This window comes from Alligator sinensis, unplaced genomic scaffold (assembly GCF_000455745.1).
Source record: "Alligator sinensis unplaced genomic scaffold, ASM45574v1 scaffold292_1, whole genome shotgun sequence".
In the NCBI taxonomy this organism is placed as follows: Eukaryota; Metazoa; Chordata; order Crocodylia; family Alligatoridae; genus Alligator; species Alligator sinensis.
In genome coordinates, this window is record NW_005842509.1 from 689,719 (window position 1) to 702,133 (window position 12,415).

The following is a 12,415-nucleotide window of genomic DNA, read 5'->3' on the forward strand; positions in this document are numbered from 1 at the left end:
GGGCAACCCAGGCCTGATTGGCAGCTGGGTTCTGCAGGGTGCAGGGGCAAGCCCCCACTGGGGGTCTTTTCATGCCCTGACCCAGCTTGAAGCCAGGCTGGGATGACCCTAGCCCTGTCCCTTCCCATGTCTCTTGGAGATGGATGACTGGGGAAGGCATAGTGATGGGAATGCACCTCCCACCCCGCCTGGCCCAGGCTGCCCAGCACAGGCCCCCTAGCTAGGGTCTGTCTGGTGTGAGGTCAGGGGAAGTACCTACTGGGGTTGCCCCCCTTACAGCTTGAGCTAGGTTGGGATCACACTAGCCCTACTCCTTCCCCAGCCGTCTGCCTCTGAGAAGGGTGAGAGGGGGGAACACAACCTCCACCATGGGCCTTCCGCTGTCCCCAACAGCTGGGATCTACCTGGCATAGGGGGAAAGCACCCACCAGCGGGCTTTCCAGTTTCCCACAGCTTGGAGCCAGGCTGGGCTTGCCCCAGCCCCACCATCTCAGCTACATGCTCAAGGGCAGATGGCTGGGGAAGGAGCAGAGCTGGGGTGATCCCAGCCCAGCTCGAGCTCCAGGGAGTGTGAAAAGCCCCCCAGTGGGTACTTACCCCCCTCCCATGCTAGAAAAACCTCAGCTGAGCGAATGCATTTCCCTCCCTTCCCACCCTGCCTCTCAGAGGTGGACAGCTAAGGAGGAGGTGGGGCTGAGCCAATCCCAGCCTGGCTCCAAACTGCTGTGGGGGAGCCCAAAAGCTTCCTGATGGGGGCTTCTCCCCTTGTAGACTCTGGCTGGAGGAGCAAGTATCAGGCAACCTAGGAGGTGGAGGCTGGGGAGAGGGTAGGGCTGAGCTGATCCCAGACTGGCTGGCTTGACTACAATGAGGGGAGCAAAAAGCCTCCGCCACAGGGGCTTTTCCCCTTCTTCCTGTACAGCCTGGGACTAGGGGGTTCTATGGGTCTGTTCCCCTGCCCTCCATCCTGCTGGGCTGACACGCCCAGGCAGGAAGCAGGCTAGGGAGCAGAGGCTTTGGTGACTCAGCTGTGACAGCTGGGGGCAGTGCCAGCCCTGTTGCGCTGGAGGAGACAGCACAGCCCAGGGCTGTAAAGCATTCTGGGAATTGGGTGACTGATAATTAATTTGAGTCAGGAGGGTATCTAAGACAGAAGTTCCTTAAACCAGTTTAATCTAAATCAGTTAAGTCTGATACTACATCCAACCAGGTTTATCTTAAACTAGTTTGTGCCATTTTGAAAGAGGTTTATGTGCGCTGAACTTTTATTCTGTTACAGTTAAACCAGTTTCCAATCATTGAAGCCAGTTTATGTGTAACTTCTGTCTCTAGCCATAAAAATAAAAGACTATTAAGGCTGCCTGGCAAGAGCTATGATCAAATACTAATATAATTTACTCCTGACTAGCATGCAAGGAAATAGTTTAGATGAATAGTTTTATTTACTGAAAGTGGTAGTTTGGGGTCATCTGAAGGTATTGGTGCCAAATTTAACAAATTGTTTCACCTGAAACAAGGGGGAAATTTTTTTCTGTAAATTTGAAATGTTCCTCTGTCATTTATCCCTCTGTCACTTTCAAAACCAAGCATTTTGATTTTTCATCTCAAATTAATGTTTGAAAATATATTTAACTTTTTTTTTTTTTAAGAAAAGGGTAAAAATCATCTAAAATATAACATTTCATTTTGGGATCTAAACATTTTTTCAGCATTTAATTTTTATGCTGAAACAATATTACTATCAGATTGACTCAACTTTTTTTTCTGTCCATCATACCCAGGGGCAACGTGTAGGGGGTGCATGTGCACACCCTAAGAGTGCCGGTGCACCCCCTGTCCGGCTGCGCTCCCTGTTTAGCCGGTGGGTAGGGGGGCAGTCAGAAACAGCAGGGCCCCCCCGGTGAACGCCAGCTGGGGAGCAGGGTCACCAGCAAAAGCGGCCGCGCTGCTTCTGGTGGCCGTGGGAGTTCCCAAAGCAGTGCGGCCGCTTTTATGGTGAGTGAAATCGGCCGCATGATTGGCCGCCAGGGGACCCCTCCTCACCTCTCCCTGGCCAGCAGGATTGGCCCCCAGGGGACCCTGCCCCCCAGTCACTGGCAGGTGTGAAGTGGGGGCATGTGGTCTCCCTGACTCAAGAGACACCAGACACCCATGATCACACCAAAAAAATCAGTTATTCCGATTGATCAACTCCTGACCTGCAGCACCTTTGCCATTATAATCTTGGGAGTTGTCTTAAGTACACAATGTTAAACTATATAATTTTCTTTCTAAACAAAGGGTGAAGTCTGGACACTCAAATTCATTCTCAACTGCAAACTAAGCAGGATTTGAAACCCAGTTCTCTGGAGGTGAAAGGCAGGTGTAATGAACAACTGTTCAGTCACTGCCCAGATGTTTAGTTCTTTTTGGGAATACGGAACTAAGTTAAAAATACCCTTCTAGAGATGACATGGATGTGACTTCGTGCAGCAATAGTATGATCCAAAGGAAAAATCGCAGAGCTTTTGGGAGTCAGCAGCTGCCACTACCCAGAACACTGATATCAGACAGAGAGGCCAGAAACAATTCTAGCATTCTAGCTTAAACATGCAGCCAGCTTCCTTTAGCGCAGAGTAAATGGTGAAATATTTTTCCCTTTTCTATGGCCAGTGCTGAATTCCACAGGAGACTGGTGGTTTTGCCATTGTTGGGGGTGCAGGAAACTTGTTGCCTTGAGCATAGACTATCATGGAGATGTCCTATCTTGTCAGGAAATAAGGAACACAAACGAAAGGGCTTATTGTTCAAGTGTGCAGAGGGTGTCCAATCTCATACAGCTATAACAAGATCAAAATCAAAGGCTGAATTTCTCATGATAGCAGCAAGAGGTGGGGTACTGGATTTAAATGGCTAAAATGCCTTTTAAACCCTATTTGTATTATAGGAAAAATATTTGTTGTAACATCTCCATTAGTCAGCCTGAACTAATATAAATTATACAATTTATATTATACAATAGATTCAACAGCATTGCATATATCCATTCTAAAAGAACATGTTAATAGACAAACTCTTACTTAGGAAGCCACAAAGTGGTATAAATCCTTGTTACTGTCAGAAAGCAAAGTGCCTAACCCTGTAGTCACTGAAGTCAATGGCATGATTCCAGTTGACTTAAATGGTGTTATGCTGAGGCCTTTTTTTGAGGCATATGAAGTTTTAAACAAAGACTTTCAGATTAAGTCAAAAGCCAGAATAAGGTCTTACATTAATTAAATTACAGTGACATTAATTAAATTACAATGCATTATTTGGCTGTTTCTGAATTTGAATTTTTTTAAACTTTAACTGTAGAGCTGGTTCCCAAGTTTTACTTACACACACACACACACACACACACACACACACACACATTGTCCTTCCCAAAGTTTGCCATTTTAAATTTTTTATTGCAATCATTAAATATATCTAAGGCTATAAAAATAACTCTAAAAATAAATTAATTTGGGGGGGTCAAAAGAAAATTAGGAAATATTTCATAAAAATGAAGCAGGTGTGAAAAAAGGAAAACTTTAGATCCCCGGTTTTTGTTTTGTCTTCCAGGGCAAAGGTAACTTGCACATACATTGGAGATTTCAGGTTTTCTTATTTCTCATGTGGATTTCACTTTGTATCAGATGTTTGATGATTACCTGTTAACTACTTATTTTCATTTTTGTGCATTATCTTCACGTTTGTATTTATAAATATTAAATATATGTTTGTGTCATAACTGTAGAAATTTTCTAAAAACCACAGAGATCCCAACCATCCAAACACTTGTACAGGAACTTTACTCCAGTGGGCTTATTCATATACCTGGAGCCGTGGTTCTCAACCAGAGTGCTGCAGCACCCTGAGATGCCATCAGATCCTTTGAAGGTACTATCAAGTGTGAGGAGATAAGCAGACAGGCTCAGGCTTGTCCCTGCCTGACTGATCCACCACCCCAATGCCTAGCCCCTCTGTAAGGTGGTAAACACTGGAATATATTTTTTAATTTTTTTAATTGGATGCCACTCAATTCACAAAAATTATGGAGGGGTGCCTGCAGTCCAATGAGGGGTGCTTGGAGTCTGAAAGCTTGAGAACCAATGGCCCAGAGTTAAGCACTTGCATGAGTGGTAGCTAGGCCAAGAATTGTTCCTTACAAATCAAAAATAGTAAATAAGAAGTCAGTAGTATCTTGTTAAACAGTTTGTGGGCCCACTAATATATGTAGGCATCTACTGTTCCATATATATATTAAAAACTACTGTTCTACATACTGTTTTACATACTACACAGACACATATGTCATCCATCACTAGATGAAATGGCTTATATGGCTGTTCTGTCTGTTTTTTTAAATAAAGAATAAAGTGAGCACTACTAGAAAGCTCCCAAATTATTTCAAGGGATACTATCTGCTGTTTTTCATTTAAATTTAAACTGTCAGATGGCTACATTTTCTTAATAATCTGACCTTTTAAATTAAAAAGCATTCTTGAAGGATTGTTTAAAGGACACTTTACACAAGAACCCCCTGCTGAAATTCTCCATTCTCCTATGTTTCAGCAGTTGTTTGAAAATCAGGCCTGGTGCTGTTTAATGATTGTTGCACGCCCTGGGAAGGAGCAGAAATGTCATGCTGTTAATTATACTCATTATGAAAATTACCATCTGAATATGCATTGCATATTTGTGAATGCTGGCAATTAGAGATGGGTAGGGAGTTTTTTAGCGCTGAAATCCCTGCCTTGAATCATGGGGAGAGTGGACTTGAAACAAGGGCACCCATGTGCCTGGTGAGTGTTCTGACCAGCAGGCTCTAAGGTATTCTGAGGCAGAATTTATCTGTTAGATTTATATCATATATGTATTAGAGAGAGAGAGAGAATGAAAAGGACATTGTTTAAGCACTCAGCTTGGAGTTGGGATGTGATGCCTAAATTTCAGTCTCTGTTCCAGTAAAGTGGAATAGCATAGACAGAAGTTTGTGGGCCCTCCCACCTCAGAATACCCAATATCATGGAAATCAAGATATTCTCTGGAGGGACAGGAAATGTTGGTCCAGTTCCCTTGAGGAGGAACCCACCTTCCAAATTAATGTTGTAACCATGAAGCCAGTGGACAGGTTGGGGGGAGAACACCAGCAGGTTTCCACATATAATTGTTGTTTTCCTTCGCTTTTCTTGCAGGTGACCAATGCAAACCATTTCACGTTGAAAGAAACTGAATTTTTCAGGTTATTTTTTCAGGAAAAAAAATCAAAAATTTAATTTTTTCAGATTTTCTGTCCGTTTTGTAGCCACACTAACAAAATCAATTTTTTGCACAGCCCTAGTGGTATGACGCCATCTGAAACTAAATTTATGTCACCTAGTGGTCAAAATATGTATTGCAACCCTAACACATTCCTAAAGCACACTTTCCTTTTTTCCTCCCTGACCCCTGAGCCCCCTCTTCCTCAGGCGATAAGGAAATGCAGCTACTGTTTTCCTTCTGCTCTTACTTAGGAATGTTGCTTAGGTATGTCAATAATGTCAGTGCAATGAATGAGAGAGTTAGATTTCATTCATCAGGTTTGAATGAGTTCTGACTTCTTCAAACTTTTTCTCTGAATTCAGATATAGATGAGTGCTCATTTGAAAGGACCTGTGATCATACCTGCATCAACTACCCAGGAAGTTTTGAATGTCTCTGTCACAAAGGCTACACGTTGTATGGAATGACACATTGTGGAGGTTTGGAGACTGAGTTTTACCGCTATATTTCTTTTTGTACAATCATGTACTAAGTGATGGATGTTTACCTTTGCTGAGACTTCAGCACTGAAAATGCCAGATTAAGATTAAACAAACATGGCCAGGTATGAAAACATTGCAGAATCTCAAAACTGCCTTAGATATTCTTGGGAGAAGAGTATCTGAAAAAGAATAACCCTTGCTGCATTATGTAAAGGTGCCAAGCTGGACCATGATCCTGAATTTTGATCTGTGCAAGCCAGTTGCTATGTCTCCATGAAGCCCCACTGAAGTCAAGGAGGCTTTGCACAGACTTCTTCGTCTTCACAAGACAGGCCTTGGGCCCCTGATTGAGACTCCTTTCTATATAATGGACAGTGTGGTCTCTTCCCAAAGAGCTTAAGACCAATGGCCATGATCTTACAAACATGTAACACACATGAGTAAAGTTACTCGCATATGAGTTTATAGGATCAGGGTCTAAGATGTTCACATAGCAGTGTCTACTTTCAAAGTATTTTGTAGACATATGTAGCCAACTCTCTAAATTAGGAAAAATAAGTAGTGCTTATCCCTATTTTTGAAATAGGAAGTGGCACATAGTTTATGGGATTTGCCATAATTTGCTTACTTACTTAATAAATTAATTAGTTTAAGGTAGTGTTGGAGTGATGTTGTAGCTATGATGATCCAGGAAAAATTCAAGAGGCAAAGATCTTTGTCTGTGATATATTTTATTAGACCAACTGTTAATTTAAATTAATTTAAACCATAAATATTTACTTGTATTCAGCCACTATTAGGCCTCTGGTATAGCTGATTCCCAATTCCAGTGTCAATAAGCTACCCGTATCCCTCACCCCTGATCTACACAGCTCCTTTTAATTTGGATCAAGTAAGAGCATAGTGGCTTTTAGCCATCTAATTGACAATGTGTGTTCCAAGGGCATCCTAAACTATTTGTTTGCCCCACAACATCTACAGGATCAGCTTTCTATCAGCCTCTACAGGAAGGGAAACTTTCATGTTCATTCCTGAATGTAAGTCTACTCTGCATCTGTAGTAGCTCACACTCCATGTCCATTTGCCACTCAGCTGGCTAACGCAGTGTGGTCTCCTGTCAGAACATTTAATAAGTCTTTTGGTTATGTCCCAAATATTGTTCAAAGGAAAACAAAGGTTTGCTTTTTGGGATACATGAGGAGTCTTTAGTCTGAATTATGTTTTTAACCAATCAGATCAGCATTATACAAATATTGTGCAAACAAATCGGGTAATAGGAAGTAGTCCATTTTTCCACCTTAAGGCTTTTCATGTAAATTATTGTTAGAAAACACTGAAGTCCAAAAGGAATCTTTCCTTTTTTTAACTATAAAACAAATAGGTTTTGTTTGATAAACATAGAATTTGGGTTTTGTCCATAGTACTTTAAAATTATGCAAAGTATAATCTAAGAAAAACTGTAAACAGAAGCATTGGCTGATAACATGAAGTATCTAATTTTAAACCAACAAAAGTAAACTTTATATGTTGATACATGTCAGTCTAAAGTAAATCTTTTTCGCTCAGTGAAGTTACTGGGAACAGAATCTGGCCCTAATAGTTCTGGCCCTATTTGTGCTCATTTATCATGGTAAATAGTGAATGTAAGATTTGTTTCTCATGTGTTAACGGGGAGGTCTCTTAGTGCTAAAGAATAAACAGGGCAGCCAAGCATAGTTAGTTCTATCCTGGTTCTAGTTACACACCACGCAACTGATTCTGAAGTATTTGCCCAGATGTAATCAAGAACAGGGTTTAGTTAATTGTTTCTATCTGAACTCTGAGTTCCCCTGGTTTTGTGGAGTTAACTTTTGACATCCGTGCCTACCTTCTTTTTAGAAGAGAAGCTGGGGTGGATGGAGACAGGATCCTTTGTGTGGAGTGGGGTTTATGCATGCTGTGAATTAAATAGATAACAGAGCTTTCCCTGCAGCTGAGAAGAGAGCTACAAGGAGTTCATCCAGAAAGGATCCTGAAGAAAAAGTCTACATTTAAGGGGCAATGATGGAAGCATGATCAGAGCTTGGGAGCATTAAGGATCTAAGCCAGTTTGTGTGTGGGGAGGGGTTGACCCTTGAATTTTTGGAGGCTCCAGAGTTTTGCATTAAACAGATCTTTAATTTAAACAATGAGGCAGATCTCACATCCTAGATTCAAATAATTCCATGTTTTTTGGGCAAGGCTGAATCCAGATCCTAAAACCTCATTTGGCCCTTACTTCTGTAATGAGTAGAACCAAATCTCAGATCTGAATCTAACTTCTTCAGATCCTGAGCTTTTTCATCCCAGGCCTAGCATTAGTTATAATCTATATCAGGAGATGGATGTTATGAGAGCAATGGGTATTGCCCATGTAGCAGAGAGGATAAATCAGAGTTGAAGGAAAATAGGAAATTTCAGAATCTTCAGAAGATCCAGATAAAGTTTGTCTCTTAGTGCCATGCTTTAATATGAGACAGAGGACGGTTATGTAATAGAATTTAGCTGTGAGATCATAATATGTAACATTTCACAAAAGGTCTTTTGTGAAGCTGTATTCCAAGCAGTATTACAGTATGACCAGTCCCAAACACTTAAAGATCATGACTCGGGCCCTATCAAAATCATGGCTCTTCTCTGAACCCTCTTCCACTTGAAGTACAAGATCCAAAACTGGATGTGGCATTTTAGCAGTGGTCACACTATAGTGCCGAGCGAATATAACCTCTATGGTCCTACTTGATGTTCTCCTGTCTATACATCTAGGCATTACATTCACCCTTTTGGATACAGCATCGAACTGGGAGGTCATGCTCAGTTGATTATCCACAATGACCCCTAAGTCCTTTCTCAGTCACTGCTTCTAAGGCCAGTATTCTTTGTTCTTCCCTTCTATGACCTTGTGTATGGTTATATTGAAACACACATTATTTTCTTGTGCCCAGTTTAACTAAGTGACCCAAGCTGCTAATGACCTGCCGTTTTCTTTTATTTGCCATTGGCATGTGTTAGCATTGATTTTAGTTTTGTCCCTCGCATCACTGATATAAATGTTGAGTAATTCAAGGCCAAAGAATCCTAGAGATACACCCACATGATGATTTCTCTTTTACACTTACATTAGGCATGTCTACACGAGCGTATTTAATGCACGTTAGCCCAATTTAAGGCACATTAAGGGTGCATGTCTACACATGTGTACTCTTAATGCACCTTAAAAATGATGATTTTAGGCTATTTGAGACTAAATTTGATACCTGCATAAAGCAGATATCAAATTTTTATGCACAATTAGCTAAGTCACATCAAGAAATGTTTAGAGGCATGGTCTGCATCAATGGATAGACTCTAGGGGTGTGCAAAATGGGCTGTATTCAATTCAGATTCAAATCAGGGGGGTTGGGGAAACTGCACCCCAAATACTTGAAAGCAAAACTCATGTCCGCAGGGGCTAGCATGCCTGCAGTTTTGACCCTGCTGTGGCTTAACACATACAAGTGACATGAGTTTTGCTTTCAAGAATTTGGTGTGTAGTTTCCCCGAACCCCCTGCACCTAACTCCTTGAAACTTGGCAGACTTCATGCCCTCAGAAGGGGCTACCATTCCTACAAGTGTCATCCAAATCAAGCCAGAAATAACAAAGTTATAGGCTGTTTTGTCCTTCCCCATTATATCCTATGGGCAAAACGTCAAAACAGTTTTGCCATTTCAACCCTGTTTCGAGGGAACAAAACAGAACAGCTGTTTCAAATTGAAACAAAATTCTAAATGAAACGCTGTTCCATCAAAACACTGGTCGAAACTTACCCTTATCACTGATTGCCATTGTCAGCAACAATGTGCAGTAGCTGCAATAGGGAACACAACAGCGTGCCTATACTGCTGCTGCTGCCACCACAGCACAGACATCCGGGGGAGAGTTCCATCCTGTTGCCTCTGTTAACTGAGCTCCTGGGGCTAATGTCCAATTTGTCAACCCTAGTTGCACTACTGCAGAAGTCTAAATATATTGCATCAACTCTATTACCTTTATCAATCAAATTGAACATTGCATCAAAAGGACAAGTGTTGTCTCTTGTTCTGCCTTTGTATAGTGCCTAGCACAAAAGTTTATGACCTTGGCTCCTAGATGCTACAGAAATACAAATAACTAATAAAAAAAAACATGATATTGAGTTAGTTTGACAATGCCTACTTTATACAACCCCCTGTCAGTTGGTTATCCTTCTTTTAACACTTCATAAAGTAAGTGGTATATCAGCCAGCATATTAATGAAGTCTTATATAAATGCTGATCGAGTAGACTAAACAAATTATGCTTAATTGTGACCAAATATCTATCAAAGATATCTATCTATCTATCCCACAACCAAAGTTTAAAGCCTTTAACTGATGTATCAGCAACATATTTTTGGTAATTGCCTTGCTTGCCTCTAACAAGATTCCTTCTCATTAGTATTCCTCTGACTGGTAGACTAAACAAAGTATGTTCTCTCTACTCTGTTCCTATCAAGTATGTATTTTGTCTGTTAACCATTATCCATTTCTAAAACTATATATTCTGGGTGATATTATGAATAACTTATGTTTCTAATATGCAAGAATGGATAAATCTCTTGTATATTTGCCCCTTTGAAGTTGTTGGTATTGTTTAGTATACATTATGGCCTTGATCCTACTGACAGTCACACTCGCTTTATATATGTGAGTTGATTTTACAGATTTCAATGTGACTGCTCGTAGTGCAAAAATGTAATCATGCACTTGAGTCTTTGCAAAATTAGGAGCTGTGTGTGTATCTATACACTCTGTGCACTAAAACTGTTTTGTGAGTGTATATGTCTGCATTGTATATATAATTAAAATGTGAACATTATACATGACGTACAATAGATACATATCCTGACTTGTTTCAATACATACTTTCAGATGTTGATGAATGCAGCATCAGCAATGGTAGCTGTGACTATGGGTGCATTAACACAATGGGAAGCTATGAGTGCATCTGTCCACTTGGAAAGAAACTACACTGGAATAAAAAGGACTGTGTTGGTAAGTGAGTATCTTCCTTTTGGGTTGTATCATTTGGGCATAGTAATATGGAAAGAGATGCTTGAGAAATGTCCAAAGTGTTTGTATTTAGTTGTGTAATAAATTGGTGTGCGCCCAATTTTGGACCCATTTTGTAGCCTCAGATAGTAGGGTAAAATCCTGGCTCCACTGAAGAAAATCTTCAGTTTAGCCATAGTCACACTTTTTTTTCCTAAAGTTTTTCAGTGTTATGGAAGGTAATTTGGTAATTCAGTCATTCCTGTTTTGACCATGTCCACTGTCTCTCTAGGTCATTGATTCTCAACTAGGGTGCTGTGGCAATCTGGGGTGCCATGGCACTCTGGGGTGCCTTGAGATCGTTCCAATGGTGCCATGAGGTGCCACATAATGTTGTCACTGTTAGGTTTACAAATGTGATTCACAAGATGAACCAAGAGATTTCAAATAGAAGTCCATCTGAGTTCTTTGCGACAGGAAAACTGCGCTATTATTTTTCTGTAGTCACAAAAAGATTGAAAACTTTGACACACAAAAAGAGTCACACTAAGAGTGACAACTACCTGCTGTAAGTATTTTAATTTAACACATTTTTCTGAGCAGGGGGTGTTCAATTGTTCGTGAAACTGGTAAAATCCTTTTTATCTAAATAACTTCTGGCTGACACATTTAGCATCTGATCCTGCACTCCTTTTGCAGTTGAAACACCTCTTAGTCCAATTAGGATTCTGACTGAAAACTCTGGTATCACACTCATATTTAAAACAGCATATGCTGATCATAGAGGCAGTCTTTGTTTAAAACAGTGATACTTACCCAAGGTGTTGCAGCACTCTGGCCTTCCTTGAGATCCTTTCAAACTTGCTGCAAAGTGCCACGCAACATTAGCACTGTTGGGCATGCAAACATGATTCACAAGACAAACCCAGAGACTTCAAATAGGAATTCATACCATTGAAAACATTCTAAGCTTTGGTGGTCTTTCTGAGTTCCTTGCACCAGAAGAATTACTCTATTATTTTTCTGTAGTGAAAAAACAAGTGAAAAGTAAACCTGGGGTGCTTGAGTCTAAAAAAGTTGACACCCGCTGGGTTAAAAGCAGTCAGTCAGCCTTGGTGGTGTATGTCAGCATCTAGAAGACAAGTGATCACATCGTGAAAATAAAGAATGTATTAATTGGCAAATATCAGTGATGGCATGGAAAGAAACAAGAGTCCCTGCAGGAAGTCTCCCAAAAAAGGGCTGAGCACAAATGTCTGGGAGCACTAACTACAAGATGCTGGCTTAGTCTTTTGGGGAAGTTTTGTTTTGATGATTAAAAATCATCAGCCCACAGATCCACGTCATCTGGCCCACAAGGCTCTCCATGGGTCCAAGGAAATTTGTCGGTGGGGAATGGTGACAGTGTTAATTTCCACCATTCCTCACTGTCAAATTTCCAAGACCCACATGGGTAGATTGGCCCTGCCTGGGCTGGCCCCATGAAGAAGGATTGGGCCCCAGCCCTGCACAGCTGCATTAGGCCCCACTGCATGCTGGATCAGGCCTGCAGATCGAATTGGCACTGCTTATCCAACCCACAGACTAAAAGGCTAGG

General features: G+C 41.1%; 1 protein-coding gene and 1 long non-coding RNA gene across 3 annotated transcripts in view; one reads left to right on the forward strand and one right to left on the reverse strand.

Moving 5' to 3' along the window:
- Window positions 1–12,415, forward strand: part of SCUBE1 (signal peptide, CUB domain and EGF like domain containing 1) — a 356,000-nt gene that overhangs the window by 294,298 nt on the left and 49,287 nt on the right. Inside the window, exons 9-10 of the mRNA XM_014523611.2 lie at window positions 5,631–5,747; window positions 10,699–10,821. Of these exons, the coding sequence (XP_014379097.1) occupies window positions 5,631–5,747; window positions 10,699–10,821 (240 nt within the window). The remainder of the gene's footprint in view (window positions 1–5,630; window positions 5,748–10,698; window positions 10,822–12,415) is intronic.
- Window positions 1–12,415, reverse strand: part of LOC112551560 — a 31,771-nt gene that overhangs the window by 14,752 nt on the left and 4,604 nt on the right. For both annotated transcript variants that reach the window (XR_003095861.1, XR_003095862.1), the window contains one exon: window positions 11,635–11,950. This is a non-coding gene — a long non-coding RNA (uncharacterized LOC112551560). The remainder of the gene's footprint in view (window positions 1–11,634; window positions 11,951–12,415) is intronic.